The sequence below is a fragment of the Vipera berus genome (genome assembly GCF_964194415.1).
Source record: "Vipera berus genome assembly, chromosome: W".
NCBI classification, from domain to species: domain Eukaryota; kingdom Metazoa; phylum Chordata; class Lepidosauria; order Squamata; family Viperidae; genus Vipera; species Vipera berus.
The window spans coordinates 74721859-74744016 of record NC_138210.1 but is presented as its reverse complement, the minus strand read 5'-3'; the positions used below and the strand labels follow the sequence as shown (position 1 = coordinate 74744016).

Here is a 22158-nt window from a genome sequence, read left to right as displayed (position 1 = left end):
TCCAGTAACTTGGGACGGTCCCTAAAAAAAAAACCTTGTAAGTCGAAGACTGCCCGTGTTAAGGACTGGTGCGTTTGAACGGGAGCTGGAGCAGAGGGGGGGCAACTACGTGTTGAAAACCATTCTGTCCTGCTTCCGACAGATGAAACTCTTCAAAGGACTTTGAGGCATTGTTTTCCTTAAAGAATCTTTATTCGAGTAGCAGAGCATCGGCATGTACATAGGTGAAGCCAAAATCGGATCACATACTATCTAGCGCAGACATGTCAAACACAAGGCCCGGGGGCCAGATCCGGCCCACGAAGTGGTTTCATGTGGCCCCCGAAGCCATCCTGGAAACAGTGAGGGAATGGTCCCTGCTGCCTTGGCCCTGGCCCAGAGACCCTCCTTCTGCCAGAGACCCCCAGATCTGTCCCACTCCTGCCCAGGCCCCCATAGGCACCCTTGATGCCAATGATGTAGAGCTGGCCATGCCCACCCAGTAGGCCATACGCACTCCAGCTGCGCCCACCCAGTAGGCCGCGCCCACCCTGGCCATACCCCCCCGCCCCCCCCGAGGGCAACCGCAATGCTTATGTGGCCCTCAATAAAATTGAGTTTGACACCCCTGATCTAGCGCCATTCCCTCCTCTAATAATTAACAGTCATAAATCACATTCTCTCCCTCCAGTTCTCCAGCCCGCCGTTTCCTATCATCTCTTATTTCAATAACCTTGGTTCTCACGCTAGGTCCAGCATGGTTATGTCTAGCTAAACTCTCATGCACATTCCTCTCCCCCCCCCACCCCCAGTATCATCTAACTCCGTGGTGGTGAACCTATGGCACGTGTGCCACAGGTGGCTCGTGAAGCCCTCTCTGTGGGCACGCATGCCGTCGCCCCAGTCCTAGGCCTTCAGCTGGGTTTTATAAAACCTTTTTGCTTTAGGCCTCCGCCGCCGTGTGCCAAAAACCCAAAAAGTTTCAATCGATCAATCAGTTTCAACTTCTCGCGGGGGGGGGGAAATCTCTCAAAGTTGGAATTGATTGAACTTTTTAGTCCCGCCCAGTCTGCCGTTACCGCCGCAGCCAACGCCCACCCAATGGGCCACGCCCACCCGATGGTACGTAAGTGGGTTTTGGGTTGCAGTTTGGGCACTCGGTCTCTCAAAGGTTCGCCATCCCTGCTCGTAACTTTTTAAAGAGTAAAAACACTAGAAGGAAAATGTCTGCATCTCCATCGGTTGTCGGAGCAAGACCATCCGAGGTTAGCAGCGTTGGCGCGTTCCTTTAAGGACCGTTCAACCTTGCCGGCTCGGGAATTCTGGCCGTTGGAAGTCCCGCAGGTCGTCCAAGTTGCCCACCTCTGCCTCAGAGTTAGCGTGGAAGACAGGAGGACGTGGATTCTGACCCTGGTCTGCTTCTCCCTTCCTGCCCCTAACTCCCCCCACCCCACCCCACCCACCCCCCTTTCCTTCCCAGGGAGAAGTGATGAACCTGCTGATGTTCCTGTCCACCTGGGATGGTAAAGTGCCCCAACCGGCCATCCTCAAACCTCGTCCGCTCTGGACCGGCAAGCAGATCTTCTCCTTGATCATTCCGGGACACATCAACTGCGTCCGGACTCACAGCACCCATCCGGACGACGAAGACAGCGGCCCGTACAAGCACATCTCTCCGGGAGACACCAAGGTAGGCCCGATTGCTGGGAACCGGGGGGTGGGGGGGTGGGTGTGCACGTCTTTCCAATGGTGAAAAAAATCTACAAAAAAACCCCAACCTCTTGGAAGCGCTTGGCCCCACCAGGGTTGATGGAGGATGGCTGGAGGGTAAAATGTCTGCGGGGGATTATTCTCCGTCCTCCAAGTCAAGGTTGTCCCCGGAGTGGGGTTTTTTTTTCCAGGAGGGAACTGGATTTTCCTGTTGTTTGTTTTTTTCTTTGAAGAGGTTTTGCTTCTCATCCCAGAAGCTTCCTCAGGTTCTGACTGGATGGTGGGGGGAGAGTGGAAAGATTTATCCTCCTTGCAGACAGCTGCTCCTTTGCCTTCTTTTAGAGAGCCGTTGAGGCCACCTGGAGGTTTACCTGTGTCCTCAGACTCACCTGAGCAGTACAAATGGGTGTGGAGCTACAGGGACAGGGGCAGAAAAAACATCCTGCAGGCAGAAGGCTCCCACACCCATTTGCACCACTCAGGTGACCCAAGAGGACACAGGCAAACCCACCATTCGGTCAGAACCTGAGGAACCTTCCGGGAAGAGAAGCGAAACCTCTTCAAAGAAAAAAACGAAGAAAGTCCAGTTGCCTCCTGAAAAAGCACCTTTGGGATGGCTGGTGAACTGGTTTTTGGGGTAGCCCTGCTGGGAACGTAGCTTGGGGCGGAGGGGATGTCGCCTCAGCCCGCCATCCTGCAGCCTTTGGATGGAGGGCAAGACTTGGCTCCAAACCACTCCCAACCCCCAGGTCATTGTGGAGAACGGAGAGCTGATCATGGGCATCTTGTGCAAGAAATCCCTGGGCACCTCGGCTGGCTCCCTGGTCCACATCTCCTACCTGGAGATGGGCCACGACGTCACCCGCCTCTTCTACAGCAACATCCAGACGGTCATCAACAACTGGCTGCTGATCGAAGGTGAGGGTGGCTGGCACTTCCCCCCCACCCCCGCCCCAAGCATTTGGGGAAGCGTCCCGGGCATTCCTGGGAAAAGAGGGCTGCTGCTTTTGGCTGTGCTCACGTCACCAGGGGGGGGGTGTTAAGGGGGGCCATCTTTGTATCACATGGGATATTTTGCTGAGAATCCAAAGACATTTTATCTATCTATCTATGTATCTATGTATCATCTATCTTATCTATCTATGTATCTGTATCTTATCCCTTATTATCTATGTATCTATCGTCTATCTATGTATCTATGTTATCTATATTATATATGTACCTATATCTATTTTATTTATCTATCTATCTATCTATCTATCTATCTATCTATCTATCTATCTATCTATCTATCTATCTATCTATCTATCTATCTATCTTTAATATTTGTCTCATCTATCCATCATCTCTGTCTTTGTCGTCTAATTCTAATTCAACCTCTACCTATCTATTCATCTGCCTATCCACCTATCCATATACCTACCTACCTAATGCTCTCTCTCTATCTTTATGTCTCATGTATCCATCATCTGCCGTCTAATTCTTTCAATCTCTACTTACCTGTCTGCCTATCCGTCTACCTACCTAACTTCTAATGCTGTATATCTCTCTCATCTCTCTTTCTTTATATCTGTCTCATTTAACCATCCTGTCTGTCGTCTAATTCAATCTCTACTTACCTATTTATCTGCCTATCCATCTGCCTACCTAACATCTAATGCTATCGCTCTGTGTGTGTGTGTGTGTGTGTGTGTGTGTGTGTGTGTGTGTGATCTATCCATCATGTCTGTCTGTCTGTTTTTGTCTGTCTAATTCTAATTCAATCTCTACCTATTTATCTATCTGCCTATCCATCTACCTACCTAACATCTAATGCTATCTCCCTCTCTCTAATTGTTTCTATCTATCTATCTATCTATCTATCTATCTATCTATCTATCTATCTATCTATCTATCTATCTATCTATCTATCTATCTATCTATCTATCTATCTATCTCATCTATCTGTCTGTCTAATTCAATCTCTACCTACCTATTTATCTGCCTATCCATCTACCTACCAACCTAACATCTAATGCTATCTCTCTCTTCTCTCTCTCTCTTTATATCTATCTATCTATCTATCTATCTATCTATCTATCTATCTATCTATCTATCTATCTATCTATCTATCTATCTATCTGTCTGTCTGTCTGTCTGTCTCATCTATCCATCTGTCTGTCTGTCTAATTCAATCTCTACCTACCTATTTATCTGCCTATCCATCTACCTACCAACCTAACATCTAATGCTATCTCTCTCTCTTCTCTCTCTCTCTTTATATCTGTCTATCTATCTATCTATCTATCTATCTATCTATCTATCTATCTATCTATCTATCTGTCTGTCTGTCTGTCTGTCTGTGTCTGTCTATATCTATCTATCTATCTATCTATCTATCTATCTATCTATCTATCTATCTATCTATCTATCTATCTATCTATTTATCTATCTATCTATCTATCTAGTTGGGTCATAAAATGTACGCAAATAAACAACCCAGCTCAGGCTGTGCCAAGGACCCAACAGCGCTTAAGGGAGGCGAATGCTCGTTGGGGTGGTTGTTTTTTTCCGGCCGGCCTGCAAATGACCGCTCCTCTCCTTTCCTAGGACACACCATTGGCATTGGGGACTCCATCGCTGATGCCAAGACCTACCAGGACATCCAGAACACTATCAAGAAAGCCAAACAGGATGTGATTGAGGTAGGGGGCAAGCTGCGAAGACCCCCGGATCTGGGAGGCTGATAAGAGGTGGGTTGGATGCCGGGACCCGGGTGCCGGGTCCCCTTGCAAAGGGAAAGCTTTGTTCCTTGTGGGGGTCCTTCGTGCTCTCTCATCCGGCTGGTTTCCTTGCAGACGTTTCGTGACCCAACTAGGTAACGTCATCAATTCTGGAAGGGGGTGAGGTTTGCGGAGGGGAGGAAGAGGAGCACCGTTGGGTCCTTGGCACTGTCTGAGCTGAGTCGGTTGTTTGCAGCCATTTTAGGACCCAACTGTTGTTGTTAGTTGCGAAGTCGTGTCCGACCCATCGTGACCCCATGGACCACGTTCCTCCAGGACTTCCTGTCCTTCACCATCTTCTGGAGTCCATTTAGGCTCATGCCTCCTGCTTCAGGGACTCCATCCAGCCACCTCCTTCTCTGTCGTCCCCTTCTTCTCTTGCCCTCAGCCTTTCCCAGCATTAGGCTCTTCTCCAGTGAGTCCTTCCTTCTCATTAGGGGGACAAAGTATTTGAGTTTCAGCTTCAGGATCTGGCCATCTAAAGAGCAGTCAGGGTTGATCTCCTCTAGGACTGACCGGTTTGATCGCCTTGCAGTCCAAGGGACTCGCAGGAGTCTTCTCCAGCACCAGAGTTCAAAGGCCTCAATTCTTTGGCGCTCAGCCTTTCTTATGGTCCAGCTTTCACTGCCATACATTGCAACTGGGAAGACCATAGCCTTGACTATACGCACTTTTGTTGACAGGGTGATGTCTCTGCTTTTTAGTGTGCTGTCTAGATTTGCCATGGCTTTCCTCCACAGGAGCAAGCGTCTTTTAATTTCTTGGCTACAGTCCCCGTCTGCGGTGATCTTGGAGCCCAGGAAAATAAAATCTGTCCCTACCTCCATTTCTTCCCCATCTATTGGCCAGGAATTGAGAGGGCCGGATGCCATGATCTTGGTTTTCTTAATGTTGAGTTTCAAGCCAACTTTTGCACTCTCCTTCACCCGCAACACGAGGCTCTTTAGTTCTTCTTCACTTTCTGCCACTAGAGTGGCATCATCTGCCAAAGCCTAAAGGACCCAACTAGGGAACAGCAATGCTGGTTAACCTCACTCCCTTCTAGCGCTGATGACGCTACTTACTTGGGTCACGAAACGTCTGCGAGAAAAGCAGCCAGCTGTTGAGAGAGCACCGAGGACCCCTCAGTTCGGCCCGGAGCTACAAATGTTCCCTTCTCTTATTACTTGGGCCTTGAGACCGCAGGAAGCCGGACCCGTCTCCAAAAACCTGATGTTGCCTTTGAAAAAGTTTAAAAACCGGGATAAATTGTCCTGAGAAGTTAAAATCAGAATAGTGAGGAAATCTCCAGTAGAGAATGGCAGACTGTGCCTGGGGGAAATTTTGAGGAGGTTGAAAGGAGGGGTGGGGGACAAACCTCTCCCTCTGCGAGGGAGGGGGCTGTTTTAAAAAGAAGGAAAGAAAAGAAGGAAGGAGATACAGGGAAAGGGGAGGAATAGAGATGGGAAGGAGGGAGGGAGGAAGGGAAAGAAGAGAGAGGAGATAGATGGAAAGGGGGGGGAGGAAGGAATAAAAATAGGAAGAAGGAAGGAAGGAGGGAAAGGAAGGAATAAAGATGGGAAGAAGGAGGGAGGGGGAGGGAGGAAGGGAAAGAAAGGAATAGAGATGGGAAGGAGGGAGGGAGGAAGAGAAGGAAAGGAATAGATGGGAAGGGGAAGGAAGGGAGGAGATACATGGAAAGGGGAAGGAAGGAATAAAAATAGGAAGAAGGAAGGGGGGAGGAAGGAAGGGAAGGGAAGGAAGAGGGGAAGGCGGGCGGAAGGGAAGAGACACATGGAAAGGGGAAGGAAGGAATAAAGATGGGAAGAAGGGAGGGGGGAGGGAGGGAGGAAGGAAAAAAGGAATAGAGATGGGAAGGGAGGAAGGAAGGAAGGAGATACATGGAAAGGGGGGGAGGAAGGAATAAAGATGGGGAGGGAGGGGGGTCAGTCTTGAAAAGCCAGGCCTGTGTCCCTGGCCCGGCCTTGAACCCCCGCCCTCCCTCCCCTCCCCTTCTCCAGGTCATCGAGAAGGCCCACAACAACGAGCTGGAGCCCACGCCGGGCAACACCCTGCGCCAGACCTTTGAGAACCAGGTCAACCGCATCCTGAACGATGCCCGAGACAAGACGGGCTCCTCGGCCCAGAAGTCCCTCTCCGAATACAACAACTTCAAGTCCATGGTGGTCTCGGGGGCCAAAGGCTCCAAAATCAACATCTCCCAGGTAGGACCCACCTCGCCCCGCTCTGGGTAGCTCAGCCGCTGGAGCATCCGAGGGTCCAGGGTTCAAGTTACCTCTTCGGGCGATCCATTTCGAGAGCCAGTTGGGTCTCGTGCTTGACGCACCAGACTAGAAAGTCTGGGACAAGGAGATCTAGTCCCGCCTTAAGACATAAAAGCCGGCTGGGTGACTTTGGGCCAATCACCAGGCGATGGTGAGTTCTAGTCCCGCCTTAGGCCCGAAAGCCGGCTGGGTGACTGGGTCAATCACCAGGCGATGGTGAGTTCTAGTCCCGCCTTAGGCACGAAAGCCAGCTGGGTGACTTTGGGCCAATCACCAGGCGACAGTGAGTTCTAGTCCTGCCTTAGGCCCGAAAGCCGGCTGGGTGACTTTGGGCCAGTCACTAGGAGACAGAGAGTTCTAGTCCCGCCTTATGCCTGAAAGCCGGCTGGGTGACTTTGGGCCAATTGACGGTGAGTTCTAGTCCCACCTTAGGCCCGAAAGCCAGCTGGGTGACTTTGGGCCAGTCCCTCTCTCAGTTCAAATCACCTGACAGGACTTGTTTTGGGGAAAATAGGAAAAAGGAGCATTGGATATGTTCATCCTTATTTATAAAATATTATTATTATTATCATTATTATTATTATTATTATTATTATTATTATTATTATTATTATTATTATTATTATCATCAATTTGAGTTTTCAGTTGACTGAGTTTCATGTTTTATGAATAAAAGTTTTATATATATAATAATAATAATAATAATACTCGGAACATCTTAGATACCTGGTTGATACCTAGGATGCCGGCAGCAACCCATGTCAACCGTTAAAAGTAAAGGTAAAGTTTCCCCCGCACATGCGTGCTAGTCGTTTCCGACTCTAGGGGCCGGTGCTCATCTCCGTTTCAAAGCCGAAGAGCCAGCGCTTGTCCGAGGACGTCTCCATGGTCATGTGGCCGGCATGACTAGACGCCAAAGCACACGGAACGCTGTTACCTTCCCACCGTAGTGGTCCCTATTTTTCTACTTGCATTTTTACGTGTTTTCGAACTGCTAGGTTGGCAGAAGCTGGGACGAGTAACAGGCGCTCACTCTGTTACGCAGCGCTCGGGATTCGACCCGCCAAACTGCCGACCTTCCAATCGACAAGCTCAGCGTCCTAACCCACTGAGCCACCACCGTTAGTTCCAGTCAATTTGAGTGTTCAGTTGACTGAGGTTCACGTTTAATGAATAAAAGCTATGTAGTCATAATAATAATAATAATAATAAATATAATAAAGGCAGGATATTAAACTTGAGGCTTGGGGAGGTATGGTTCCCCAGAAATCTCACCTGACCGGGCTGTTCTCCTCCTGCCCCCCCCCCCACCCCAGGTCATCGCGGTGGTGGGGCAGCAGAACGTGGAAGGAAAACGCATCCCCTTCGGCTTCAAGCATCGCACGCTGCCCCACTTCATCAAGGACGACTACGGGCCGGAGAGCAGGGGCTTCGTGGAGAATTCCTACCTGGCCGGCCTGACCCCCACCGAGTTCTTCTTCCACGCCATGGGGGGCCGAGAAGGGCTGATCGACACGGCCGTCAAGACTGCCGAAACGGGTGAGTCGGATGTGGGTTGGGCTGGCTTCAGGTCACAAAGTGTGACGAGCAGGAAGTCTCAAATTTGGGAGCTGCCCTGGACTCTTCAACGTTTCAATATTTGGGGGTGGGTGGGTAGGTGGGTGGCCCCAAAGATGAGGGGGGGGTGTTTCCACCTATTATTCTCCAAAGCACCCGAAGGCAGCACAAGGATGGAAACTGACCAAAGAGAGAAGCGACCAATTTCCAGACAGCGTGAACGATTAACCAGCGGAACAGCTTGCCACCAGAAATTGTGGGTGCTCCATCGCTGGAGTTTTTTTTTTTTTTTAAAAAACAACCATTTGTTTGAAATTGCATAGGGTCTGCTGCTCAAGCAGGGGGCTGGACTAGAAGACCTCCAAGGTCCCTTACAACTGTGTTATTCTGTTCATTAACCAGTGGAACAGCTTGCCCCCAGAAATTGCGGGTGCTCCATCGCTGGAGTTTTTTTTAAAAAAACAAGCTTCTTTTTGAAATTCCATTGGCTCTCCTGCCCGAGCAGGGGGCTGGACTAGAAGACCTCCGAGGTCCCTTCCAACTCGCTGGTTGTGTTATGCTGAGCTCCTCCGCTTCTTAACCAGGTTACATCCAGCGCCGGCTGATCAAGTCCATGGAGTCGGTCATGGTGAAATACGATGCCACTGTCCGCAACTCCATCAACCAGGTGGTGCAGCTGCGTTACGGCGAGGATGGACTGGCCGGGGAGAGCGTCGAGTTCCAGAACCTGGCCACGCTCAAGCCTTCCAACAAAGCCTTTGAGAAGAAGTGAGTCCTCCTTCGCACTCAGCGCCCTGGCCCAGTTGGCTGGCCTTGTTGGAGGGGGGTGGGGCTCTTGGGTTGGTTTGCCATTCCAGGAAAGCTGCTCGGGATTTGTTCCTGTAAACGATCCCAGCAGATCCAGGAATCCTTTCCACTCCTACTTTCCCCCACGACAACCCTGTGAGGGAAGCCCACCCCATCTTAAAATGGCCACGATTGGGAAACCACAGTTGGGAACGGCTAAGCGGCCGTGGAGTCCCCTCAAACAACAGAATAATAGGACACAGGCAGTCCTCGGCTTACAGCAACATCACTGAAAAAAAGCCACCTGGGGCCAGTTCTCCAGACTTGCAACCTCGTGGTCAGGTGATCAAAATTCGGACGCTTGGCGACTGACTCGTACCTATGACGGTCGCAGCGTCCCGGAGGGGAGGGGGGGTCACTCGATTTTTGCCCCTTTTGGCTACCTTCCGACAAGCAAAGTTGAGGCGGAGTCCAGATCCACCCAACCTCTGCGTTGCTAACTGAAAAACGGCTGCGGGCGATTCGCTTAACGATGGCGGCAAGAGAGGTCGCAAAGTGGGCTCAAGGCTCGCTTGAGCGAACGTCTCCCTTCCGCAACGCACAATTTCGGGGGGTTCGGGTTGCGGGCTGCCTGCAACGAGAGCCAGGAAGGGACCTCAAGAGGTCGTCTAGTCCAGGGGTAGGCAACCTCGGCTCTTTTATGACTCATGGACTTCAACTCCCAGAATTCCTGAGCCAGCCAAGCTGGCTCAGGAATTCTGGGAGTTGAAGTCCATGAGTCATAAAAGAGCCGAGGTTGCCTACCCCTGGTCTAGTCCAACCCCTTCCCGAACCAGGACACCCCCCCGTCACCCCCACCCCATCCCCCTTGCCATTTGAGGCATCCTCCTCGGGCTTCCCTCTGCCCAGGTTCAAGTTCGACTACGCCAACGAGCGGGCTCTGCGCCGCACCCTGCAGGAGGAGATGGTGAAGGACATCCTGAGCAACGCCCACATCCAGAACGAGCTGGAGAGGGAGTTTGAGAAGATGAAGGAGGACCGGGAGGTGCTCAGGGTCATCTTCCCCACGGGGGACAGCAAGGTGAGGCACCTGCCCCCCACCCCTCCGGGAAACAGGGGCGCCCTCTCCCCCCCCCCGCGTGGCCCGTGATGGGCAGCCACGAGAAGAGGCGGGCTGGGTTTGGCCACGCCGTGCTCCCCATTCACACGACTTGAGGGAAAAGCCCACTCCCCCTGCCGTGTGGGGCGTCCGTTTGGAAGCGTCAGAGGAGGAGGAGGAGCATCGCGGTCCCACGGGATGCCGGGGACGGGTGTTTAATTAGAGTAACGAATAGTGGGAAAGGGGCCTCGGAGGTCCTCTAGTCCAACCCCCCCCCCCTGCTCAGGCAGGAGACCCTATCCCATTTCAGACAAATGGCTGTCCAGTCTCTTCTTAAAAACTTACACAGTGTTGGAGCATTCACCGCTTCTGGAGGCGGGTTAGATAGATAGATAGAGATAGATAATAGATATAGACAGATAGATGGGGAGATATAGCTAGATAATAGCGATAGACGTAGGGAGAGATAGATAATAATAACAATAATAATGATGATGATGATGATGATGTTGGAAGGTACCTTGGAGGTCATCTAATCCAAACCCCTACTCAGGCAGGAAACCCTATAAGTACCATTTCAGACAAAGGGCTGTCCAGTCTCTTCTTAAAGACTTACACAGTGTTGGAGAAGGGAGGGAGGAAGGGAGGGAGGAAGGAAGGAAGGAAGGAAGGAAGGAAGGAAGGAAGAAGAATAGAGTTGAAAGGGACCTTGGAGGTCATGTAGTCCAGGCCCCCTGCTCAGGTAGGAAACCCTGTACCATTTCAGACAAAGGGCTGTCCAGTCTCTTCTTAAAGACATCCAGTGATGGAGAAGGGAGGAAGGAAGGATAACAGAATAATAAGAGTTGAAAGTGACCTTGGAGGTCATCTAGTCCAACCCCCCTGCTCAGGCAGGAAACCCCGTCCCATTTCAGACAAAGGGCTGTCCAGTCTCTTCTTAAAAACCTCCAGCGTTGGAGCATTCACAGCTTCTGGAGGCAGGTAGTTCCACTGTTTAATTGTCCTCACTGTCCGGAAGTTTCTCCTTAGTTCCAGGCTGCTTCTCTCCTTGACTAGTTTCCATCCATTGCTGCTTCTCCTGCCTTCAGGCACTTTGGAGAGTAGCTTGACTCCCTCTTCTTTGGGGCAGTCCCTGAGATACTGGAATAACTGCTATCATGTCCCCCCTCGTCCTTCTCTTCGTTAAACCGGACATCCCCGATTCCAGCAACCGTTCCTTATGTGTTTTAAGCCTCCGATCCCCTGATCCTCTTTGTTGCTCTTCTCTGCCCTCTTTCCAGAGTCTCAACATCTTCTTTACATCGTGGCGATCGAAACCCGGCGCGGGATTCCCAAGTTTCGCGTTATAAAAATGACGCTAACTGGTGACTCTCTCCCTCTTGTCCCAGGTGGTCCTGCCTTGCAACCTGCTGCGCATGATCTGGAACGCCCAGAAAATTTTCCACATCAACACCCGCCTCCCCTCTGACCTGCATCCCATCAAGGTGGTGGAAGGTGAGTCGGGGGGGGGGGAGAAAGAGGGGGGTGGGCAAACCGAGGCTTCTTCCCTGGGCAGAATAGGGAGGAGTTTTGGAGCCTGGGCATCTGAGAGGACCCATCCCTGTTTTTTCTGAGCTGTGGGGATCGGGGTCTGGCCTTGCCTGCAGGTCATTCAAGTGGGGTCAGGAGCATTGATTTGTGCTTTAAATTGTAAGCCGCCCTGAATCTTCGGAGAAGGGCGGGATATAAATGGGATTAAAAAAAAACGGATCAATTCCTTCCTTTCCTCTCCTCCCAGGCGTGAAGGATCTGAGCAAGAAGCTGGTGATTGTGAACGGCGACGACCCCCTGAGCAAGCAGGCCCAAGAAAACGCCACCTTGCTCTTCAACATCCACTTGCGTTCCACGCTCTGCAGCCGTCGCATGATTGAGGAGTTCCGGCTGAGCGGGGAAGCCTTTGACTGGCTGCTGGGAGAAATCGAATCCAAGTTCAACCAGGCCATCGTGAGTGCCGACTGAGACACACCCGCACGCCCACACAAAGGAAAGTCACCTGCCCAACGAAAAGCAGGCAGGAAGATGTGAAACCGAGCCGTTTTCAGTTCCCGCGATCCTCCTCCTTTAAGTTCCGCTCGAAAGTCTTTAAAACTTCTCCCTTTGCACCTTCCGGTTTCCATCTTGAGCAGCTGTGGAAATTGGGGAGGGAGGGGGGCAGAGTTTCCCTTCGGAGGGGGGGGGGCGTTCAGCCTAGCCAAGGAGTGGCCCTCTGGGACCACTAAAACGGCCCAGAATTCCTTGCTGCTGCAGCTCGGTTTTTCGCGATGGGAAGTAAACACATGCCTGATCGTTTTCGGGTGGAAAATTTTGCCCTGGCTTTAATAGGGGTCAGAAGATGGCCGGAATCTCCTTGGGACGGGCCCAAGATTCATAATTTTCTTCTTGGCTTCGGCTCCCTTTCCTGTAACACAATCCGCAAGGGGTTAGGAAGCTTCTCCGTTTTTCAGTCACTCCGTTCCTCCAAGGTGGCCTGATGTGGGTTTGAAGCAAGCCACGTTGGGAAAACATTATCTGCAGCTTGAACAGCCTTTCCCTTAACTCAGGCGACCTTCAGATGGGTGGACCTCAACTCCCAGAGGTCTATCTGATGGCTGTGCTGCTTGGGGATTTTGGGAACTGAAGTCCACCTTTGGGATGGATGCCCAGAGAAGCAGATGACTGATAATAGCCTCTGGTGGGAAGTTAGTTGTTTATCAAACATACAGGAGGTCCTCAACGACCCGTCGTTCAGTGACTTTTTGAAGTCACGGCCTATCTGAAAAGAGGGGAGTTACAACAGCTCCCGTTGGCTCCCCCGTCACGTGACTACACGGCCCTGTCGTGATGCCGTGTGACTTGTTTTACAACGGTTTCATTGAAAACCGTAGCCACAGCAAGTTATTTGTTTGCTTAACAGCCGCTGCAAGAAGGATCATAAAATCGGGTTGGTCGCACGACCAATTCCGTGCGCAAACGGGCAGGCTCCGCAACTCGAGGACTTCCTGCGGGAATACAAGCTCCCATTTTCCAAACTTAACGAGCCGTCGCACTCGGCCTCAAATCCAGGAAATATTCCCAGCTCTCCTTTTTCCACAGGCTCACCCTGGTGAGATGGTGGGGGCCTTGGCCGCCCAGTCCCTGGGAGAACCTGCTACCCAGATGACCCTCAACACTTTCCACTACGCTGGGGTCTCGGCCAAAAACGTGACCCTGGGGGTGCCTCGGCTGAAGGAACTGATCAACATTTCCAAAAAGCCCAAGACTCCTTCTCTGACGGTCTTCCTTCTGGGACAGTCCGCTCGTGATGCTGAGAGGGCCAAGGTGAGGAGGAGAAGAGGGGGTGGTGGTAAAGTTGGCCTTGGCTGTGGAGTATGAGGGCATCTCAGAAGGTTCCTGCCCTCCCATGCTGGAGGTCTTTCTCCTAACTCAGGGTGGAGGTGGTAGGTTGTGCCCCCGACATTTTCTCCCTCCATCTCTTGAGGGCCAACTGCAGATGGGTGGGCAAACCCTAGAGGTAGACCCCTCCGCAAGGAAGTAGCTTCCAGTGTTGATGCGTCTTCCCGTTTCTCCATCCCAGGATATCCTCTGCCGCTTGGAGCACACCACCCTTCGCAAGGTGACGGCCAACACGGCCATCTACTACGACCCCAACCCGCAGAACACTGTGGTGGCCGAGGACCAGGAGTGGGTGAACGTCTACTACGAGATGCCCGACTTTGACGTCACCCGCATCTCCCCTTGGCTGCTGAGGGTGGAGCTGGACCGCAAGCACATGACGGACCGCAAGCTCACCATGGAGCAGATCGCCGAGAAGATCAATGCCGGTGAGTCAGGGATTGACGGCCGGAGCTCGCTCTGTCCTTTGCCCGTGTCCACCGGTAGCCCATTGGATAACCTTTCTTCTTCTTCTTCTTGTTCCGCAGGCTTTGGGGATGACCTCAACTGCATCTTCAACGATGATAATGCTGAGAAGCTGGTGCTGCGCATTCGTATCATGAACAGTGATGAGAACAAGATGCAAGAGGTGGGGAAAGCAATCACTCTTACCATTAAACCTCTGGGGATTGGAGTTGATGGGAAACGGGTACGATGGCCAGGGTCTTGTTCAACTGAAGGAAGCAGATACCCTTGGGTATCTTGAGAGTAGCTTTGGCCAGCTCATGCATTTCTGACAGGGTTCGTGGTCTGTGACCTCTGGGCCAGGGTGGGGCAGGTGGACTTGAGTCAAATACAGCCATGGTTCCACCAACCAACCAATGAGGGTTGAGTCCATGGTTGTGCCAGCAATCCTATGTAGTCTGGTACCAGGTTTCCAGGAATTTTGGTCCTTAGCTTGGTCTAGGATACTCACAGTTGAAACTATAGTGGACTCTACCCATGCATTGTGAGAGTGTCTTCATTGTGTCTTCCAACTGGTATTCATGGATGTGCTTTGCTAGTCTTCTGCCTGTTTGTCCTACAGAGTGGCTGTCACAGTCCTTGCATTGCATGCTGTAGTTTTTATTCTCTCTCTTGAATGGTGTGTAAACGTGGTTTATCTCTATGTGCCTGTTGATGGCTAATTTGTCTGAGTTCCAGGAATTCCCTAGCGTGTTTGGACTTGGCTCGGTCTAGGATACTGTCAGTTACCCAATTGAAACTATGGTCAAGTCTGCCCATGTGCTAATTGGTGTTCATGGATGCGGTCTGCTAGTCTTCTGCCTGTTTATCCTACATAGTGGTTGTCATTGCGCTTACACCAGGAGTCTGCAACCTTGGCAACTTAAAGACATGTGGACTTCAACTCCCAGAATTCTGGGAGTTCATGTCCACAAGTCACAAAGTTGTCAAGGTTGGAGACCCCTGCCTTATACTGTATGTGGTACATGAGAGATCTTTCTTCTCTGGTGGCTTAGGAGGAAGAGGTGGTGGACAAGATGGACGATGACGTTTTCCTGCGCTGCATCGAATCCAACATGCTGACGGACATGACCCTTCAAGGCATTGAGCAGATCAGCAAGGTGAGGCCAGGAGGCCTGTCCTTACAGCTCCTAACCCTCCCGAAAAATGTCCTTATCTTTCCCCCGTCCCACCCGGGTTACTGACGTTGTTAATTCACCAGCCTGCTCCTCCTCCTCCTTCCTCAGGTGTACATGCACCTGCCCCAGACCGACAACAAGAAGAAAATCATCATCACTGAAGATGGCGAGTTCAAAGCCCTCCAGGAATGGATCCTGGAAACCGATGGCGTGAGCCTCATGCGCGTGCTGAGTGAGAAAGACGTGGACCCCGTGCGCACCACCTCTAACGATATCGTGGAGATTTTCACGGTGAGCCCCGAAGCGGCGTGGCGTTTCCTTGGGGTTGGGATAAAGAAGGTCCTGGAGCGTGCCAGGCGGCAACCTGGAGAATCCATCTTCCTCCGTTACAGGTGCTGGGAATTGAGGCGGTGAGGAAGGCCCTTGAACGGGAGCTGTACCACGTCATCTCCTTCGACGGCTCCTACGTCAACTATCGCCACTTGGCCCTGCTCTGCGACACCATGACCTGTCGCGGGCACTTGATGGCCATCACGCGGCACGGCGTCAACCGCCAGGACACGGGCCCGCTCATGAAGTGCTCCTTCGAAGAGACAGTGAGTTTGTGTAGGGCGCGAACGACCAGGCCCTCCTGTGTAGAGCTCAAGCAATCCACTTTATTGTTTTAAGCCCCTAATACAAGAATCTTCCCAGCGTTGCCGCTTCTGCCTGGGAAGACCAGATAAGGTTCTAAAGCAGGGATGTCAAACTCAGGGCCTACAAGCAGACTAGTAGGAGTAGATGTTGAGTGTGTAGCAGGGGGGGGGGATAGTTGAAGCGGTGGCAGCCCCAGAGGGGCCTGGAACAGAGTCAACTGGGGCTGCCAGGGCTTGGTGGAGACCCCAGAATTGGCACACGCAGTTGAATAGGCCCAGCCGGGGCAGCGGTTGAACTTATGGGGGAGCAGAGGAGAGGATATTATAGGAACGGTTTTGGCGGGAAAGGGAGAAGGCAATAGGGAGGAGAAGAGAGAGACTTCTGTGGGGCAGGCCTGAGGGAGACAAGGGGGCACGAAAGGACAGGCTTCTGTGGGGCAGGCCTGAAGGAGAAAAGAGGAGAATAGGGAGAGGCTTCTATGGGGCAGGGCAGGCCTGAGGGAGAAAAAAGAATAGGAAGGCTTCTGTGGGGCAGGGCAGGGCAGGCCTGGGGCAGAAAAGAGCAAGAGAATAGGAAGGCTTCTGTGGGGCAGGGCAGGCTGAGGGAGAAAAGGGGAGAATAACAGGCTTCTGTGGGGCAGGCCAGGCTGAGGGAGAAAGGGGGAGGAGAATAGGGAGAGGCTTCTGTGGGGCCAGGCAGGCCTGAGGGAGAGAAGGAGGCAGGAAAGGACAGGCTTCTGTGGGGCAGGCCTGGGGTAGCAAAGAGGAAGAGAAGGGGAGAATAACAGAGGCTTCTGTGGGGCAGGGCAGGCCTCATGAAGAAAAGAGAATAGGAAGGCTTCTGTGGGGCAGGGCAGGCCTGATGGAGAAAAGAGGAGAATAGGGAGAGGCTTCTGTGGGGCAGGGCAGGCCTGAGGGAGAAAAAAGAATAGGAAGGCTTCTGTGGGGCAGGGCAGGCTGAGGGAGAAAGGGGGATGAGAACAGGGAGAGGCTCCTGTGGGGCAGGGCAGGCCTCATGAAGAAAAGAGAATAGGAAGGCTTCTGTGGGGCAGGCCTGAAGGAGAAAAGAGAATAGGAAGGCTTCTGTGGGGCAGGGCAGGCCTGAGGGAGAAAAAAGAATAGGAAGGCTTCTGTGGGGCAGGCCAGGCTGAGGGAGAAAGGGGAAGGAGAACAGGGAGAGGCTTCTGTGGGGCAGGGCAGGCCTGTGGGAGAAAAGGGGAGAATAACAGGCTTCTGTGGGGCAGGGCAGGCCTGTGGGAGAAAAGGGGAGAATAACAGGCTTCTGTGGGGCAGGGCAGGCCTCATGAAGAAAAGAGAATAGGAAGGCTTCTGTGGGGCAGGCCAGGCTGAGGGAGAAAGGGGGAGGAGAATAGGGAGAGGCTTCTGTGGGGCAGGCCTGGGGTAGCAAAGAGGAAGAGAATAGGAAGGCTTCTGTGGGGCAGGCCCTCTTGTTTCAACGTAGTGAGTCCAGGCTAATTCCTCGCTTGACACCCCCCCTCTTTCCAACTGGGACCGTTGCCCCCCTCCCAAAATGTCTGGGGCTTGGGACCAAGAGCTGTGCTCTGTGCTGGTCCTCTGGCCCCTGTGCCACCCATGGGGCTGCTCCTGCCTCCTCCAGGTCGACGTCTTGATGGAGGCGGCCGCCCACGGCGAGAGCGACCCCATGAAAGGGGTCTCGGAAAACATCATGCTGGGCCAGCTGGCGCCGGCCGGCACCGGTTGCTTCGACCTGCTGTTGGATGCAGAAAAGTGCAAATTCGGCATGGAGATCCCCACCAACATCACCGGGCTGGGCGTCGGGGGCCGTAAGTCCTGGCTGCCTCTCTTGGGGGAGCAGGGGGTGGTGGTCCGGAGAAGGGGACCCAATTTTGCGATCTTTTTTGCCACCGTCATTAAGCAAGCAATGGTTGTTAAGTGAATCATACGGTCGTTTAAGTGCATCTGGCTTCCCCCGTTGATGCTGCTTGTTGGAAGCCGACTGGGAAGGCTGCAAGTGAGGATCACGTGAATACGTGCCGGTCGCCAGGCACCTCAGTCCCGACCACGTCTCTGTGGTCATAAGTGCGAGGACCGGTCATAAATCACTATTTGCTGCTTTTGAAACTTTGAACGGCCACTAAACGAAAGGTGGCGCGTCACAGATGAGCTGTACAGGCAGTCCTCCGCTCACCCCGACCACAAAGGAGCCCGGAACATCTGTCGTTAAATGAGGCGTTTGTTAAATGAGTTTTACGACCTCTCTCGCCACGGTTGTGAAGCGAACCTCTGCATTTGCTAAGTTAGTCGCGTGGCTGTTAAGCGAATCCTGCTTCCCTGTTGACTTTGCTTGTCGGAAAGTGACGTGACCCCAGGGACGCTGCAGCCATCACAAAGGCGAATCCGGCATCCGAATTTGGATCGCTTGACTGCGGGGAGGCTGCAGCGGGTGTTTTAAGTGTGAAAAACGGTCCTTGGTCCCTTTTTTCAGTGCCACGTGACTTTGAACAGTCGCTAAATGAACCGTTGTAAGACAAGGACTGCCTGCAATCTGTTCATCAGCATCAAATTTGACCCACCTGGAGGGCCCTGGGTTGGGGAAGGCCTTGCTCATTCTCCAGCCCCAGACAGCTTGTCATTTAACATTCGGGGACGCCTTCCACATCTGGGGCCAGCCGGGTGCACCTTTCGCATCCGGCATCTCCGCCGCTCCAGCCTCTTCCTCGGGGGCACCGGTCCCGCTCACTCTTTCCTTCCCTTACAGCTACTGGCATGTTCTTCGGCTCTGCGCCCAGCCCCATGGGTGGGGTGTCCCCTGCCACGACCCCGTGGAACCAAGGTGCCACGCCAGCCTACGGCGCCTGGTCGCCCAGCGTGGGTAAGTATCGAAAAAGCGCTCTTTCCCAGTTTATGACGAAGTGGGTTACCTCGATGGTGGTTTGTACGGACGGGCTGATTTTCGTCGATTTAGGTGGGGGCGTCGATGGGTCCCACGGAGATCACGAACCCCGACAGCTTTTTTTTATTACGGAAATACGCCTGTGGCAGGATCTGTGGGGCGGCAGGAAAAAAACAACAACTCAGATTCTGTCATAAAAATGGGTTCGGTGAACTTTGCACCCCGAGCTCTTTCCCCGTTTTTCAAAATCTTGGCTTCGTAATCGGAGAATCCCATTGTGGGGGTGTGTTGAAGCTCGAGAGCCCTTAATCTAAAGTGCACTTCAAATATGCACGCTCCCCCCCCTCCAGCCCCCCCCCTGGGTGGGTCGGCCCTTGCGGGCTTCCCGGCTGCCAACACCAGCGGTTAAAGAGTTTGTAGGATGCTCAGAGCGAGCGGAGAAGAAGAACGCAGGCGGTCTCCGTTAAATTTATTTCCAATTAAGGGCTCCTGGGTTTAATGCAGCCTCTGCTCCCAGCCCTGCAGGGTGGGGAAGTGGAGGGGAGGGAGGGAGGAAGGAAGGAAGGAAGGAAGGAAGGAAGGAAGATGGAAAGGGAGGGAGGGAGGGAGGAAGGAGAGATGGGAAGGAAGGAGAAGGGAAGGGATGAAAGGAAGGAGAAAGGGAGGGGGGAAGGAAGAAAGGAAAGAGATGGGTAGGGAAGGAAGGAGACGGGAAGGAAGGAGAAGGGAGGGATGAAAGGAAGGAGAAATGAAGAAAGGGAGGGGGGCGCTGGTTTCTCTCTCAACTGCAATTCTCCCTTCCTCCTCTTTTTAGGGAGCGGAATGACCCCTGGGGCCGCCAGTTTTTCCCCCAGCGCAGCTTCCGATGCCAGCGGTTACAGCCCCGGGTATTCCCCCGCCTGGTCGCCCACCCCAGGCTCCCCCGGCTCTCCAGGGCCTTCCAGCCCCTACATTCCCTCTCCAGGTAGGTGGCTACCCCAGTCCTGCAGGCCCTCCCGTTGTTCTCGGAGGGTGGAATCCTGGATTAACCCTCGGTTTCCTTCTGCCTTTCCAGGCGGTGCGATGTCTCCCAGCTACTCCCCAACCTCTCCCGCCTACGAGCCCCGCTCGCCTGGGGTGTACACCCCGCAAAGCCCCAGCTACAGCCCCACCTCCCCATCCTACAGCCCCACCTCTCCTTCCTACTCTCCCACAAGCCCAAATTACAGCCCGACCAGCCCCAGCTACAGCCCCACCTCCCCGAGTTACTCTCCGACCAGCCCCAGCTATAGCCCGACGTCGCCCAGCTACAGCCCGACCAGCCCCAGCTACAGCCCAACTTCACCTAGTTATTCTCCAACCAGTCCCAGCTACAGCCCGACGTCGCCCAGCTACAGCCCGACGTCACCCAGCTACAGCCCGACGTCACCCAGCTACAGCCCGACGTCACCCAGCTACAGCCCGACTAGCCCTAGTTACAGCCCGACGTCGCCCAGCTACAGCCCCACCAGCCCTAGTTACAGCCCGACGTCGCCCAGCTACAGCCCCACCAGCCCTAATTACAGCCCAACCTCTCCAAACTACACCCCAACCTCTCCCAGCTACAGCCCGACTTCGCCCAGCTACAGCCCGACCTCTCCTAATTACACCCCGACCTCTCCGAACTACAGCCCGACATCTCCCAGTTACTCCCCTACCAGCCCTTCCTACAGCCCCACCTCGCCCAGCTACTCCCCCTCCAGCCCCCGCTACACCCCGCAGTCACCCACTTACACGCCTTCCTCGCCCAGCTACAGCCCCAGCTCTCCCAGCTACAGCCCAACCAGCCCCAAGTACACCCCAACTAGCCCGTCTTACAGCCCCAGCTCTCCGGAATACACCCCGACCAGCCCCAAGTACAGCCCAACCAGCCCCAAGTACAGCCCGACGTCGCCCACCTACAGCCCGACCACCCCGAAATACAGCCCGACCAGCCCCACCTACTCGCCGACGTCGCCAGTGTACACCCCGACGTCGCCGAAATACAGCCCGACCTCGCCCACCTACTCGCCCACCTCCCCCAAGTACAGCCCCACCTCCCCGACTTACTCGCCCACCTCCCCCAAGGGCTCCACCTACTCCCCGACCTCCCCCGGCTACAGCCCCACCTCGCCGACCTACAGCCTCACCAGCCCGGCCATCAGCCCAGACGACAGCGACGAAGAAAACTGAAGGAAGAGCGCCTGTTCGGGCGGAGAAAAGTTGGGGTGTGACGGCGGGGTGACAACAATCTGTTGAGAAGTCTGGACATTTGGGGTGGGGGGGTGGGGGCTGACCTGCCCGGTTGCCAAAGGAAAACCCCAAGATTTTTAGAGGGGGGGTCTCACTTCAGCACCTCCCCCCTCTCCGTGACCCCGATTCTTCCTTTCGACTGTTCTTTTTCACCTTTCAGGAAACAAAAAAAACAAAACAGCCAACCTTGTAAAACGATGGCGTAGATTTCCTAATGAACCCACAAAACCTGATGGGATAACTGGGGGGGGTGTTTACCCCAATTCCTACTGACCCCCTGGTATTGAGTACCCCCCCCTTTTTTTTCCCCTATGGTCCAGCTGGACCCTCCACGGTGGGTTCTCGGTGTATCGTTGGGGTTTATTTCTGTTGAAACGTTTTCTTGACTTTGGTGCATTGTGTTTTCACTTTGACTGGGGTGGGGTGGGGGTCTTTCCAGCACCCCAAAATTCTCACCCCGACCTAGTTTTTAAATTGAATCTTTTTTTTCGGGGAGGGGGGGAACGGAGCCTGGTTGCGGCTGAGTTTTCTTTTTGAGTCCTGCATAGCATGTTTAAAAATAATAATAATAATAATATTCTCCCCCCTCCCTCCCGGTTCTGCTTCTTTCCTGCTAGCGGGGTGGGGGTGGGGGAAGAGAGTGGGGGTCTGGGTGGGGAGGGGGCCAAGAGGCTTCGATGTGAGGGCAGTAGTTAAAGCTTCCCCCAGCAACGGAGGAAGGAAAGGAGCGAAACAAGGCAGTCGAAGTGACGTTCTTTTGTTCGTTGAGTGTTTTTTGAGATTCTTGCTTTTTTTCTCTCTCTCTCTGCGAAATTTCTGTAACTTTCTGGACAAAAAAAAAGAATAAAAGCTTTTTTAATAAGGGTGAGTGTCCATTCCGAAGTTTTAAATTGTGCAAATGGGGGGGTGCTTCTATTTTAGAATACAGGGCGTCCTCAGCTTACGACTAGTCGCTGTTTGAAGTTACGACCGATTTCAAAAAGGAGACATCTTAAAACAGGTGGGGAACTCAGGCCCTTTTAGGACTTGTGGACTTCAACTCCCAGAATTCCTCAGCCAGCCTGAGAGAACTATGACCTTTTCATGACTTGTGGGCTTCAACTCCCAGAATTCCTCAGGCAGCGTGAGGAAACTGACCGTTTTCTCACTTATGGACTTCAACTCCCAGAATTCCTCAGCCAGCCTGAGAGAACTATGACCTTTTCATG

At 53.1% G+C, this 22158-nt stretch overlaps 1 protein-coding gene across 1 annotated transcript in view; it reads left to right on the top strand.

Moving 5' to 3' along the window:
* The window catches only part of LOC308676037 (DNA-directed RNA polymerase II subunit RPB1-like), a 40479-nt gene extending 18665 nt beyond the window's left edge, over positions 1-21814 (top strand). The window contains exons 11-29 of the mRNA XM_081341747.1: positions 1460-1669; positions 2439-2607; positions 4279-4373; positions 6452-6655; positions 8032-8254; positions 8857-9040; positions 9968-10139; positions 11546-11651; positions 11935-12140; positions 13269-13493; positions 13750-13996; positions 14096-14196; positions 15068-15172; positions 15299-15481; positions 15583-15786; positions 17444-17630; positions 18566-18679; positions 19515-19664; positions 19755-21814. Coding sequence (XP_081197873.1) covers positions 1460-1669; positions 2439-2607; positions 4279-4373; positions 6452-6655; positions 8032-8254; positions 8857-9040; positions 9968-10139; positions 11546-11651; positions 11935-12140; positions 13269-13493; positions 13750-13996; positions 14096-14196; positions 15068-15172; positions 15299-15481; positions 15583-15786; positions 17444-17630; positions 18566-18679; positions 19515-19664; positions 19755-20890 — 4221 coding nt within the window. The 3' untranslated portion in view covers positions 20891-21814. The remainder of the gene's footprint in view (positions 1-1459; positions 1670-2438; positions 2608-4278; positions 4374-6451; positions 6656-8031; positions 8255-8856; positions 9041-9967; positions 10140-11545; positions 11652-11934; positions 12141-13268; positions 13494-13749; positions 13997-14095; positions 14197-15067; positions 15173-15298; positions 15482-15582; positions 15787-17443; positions 17631-18565; positions 18680-19514; positions 19665-19754) is intronic.
* Positions 21815-22158: the final 344 nt, after the last annotated feature.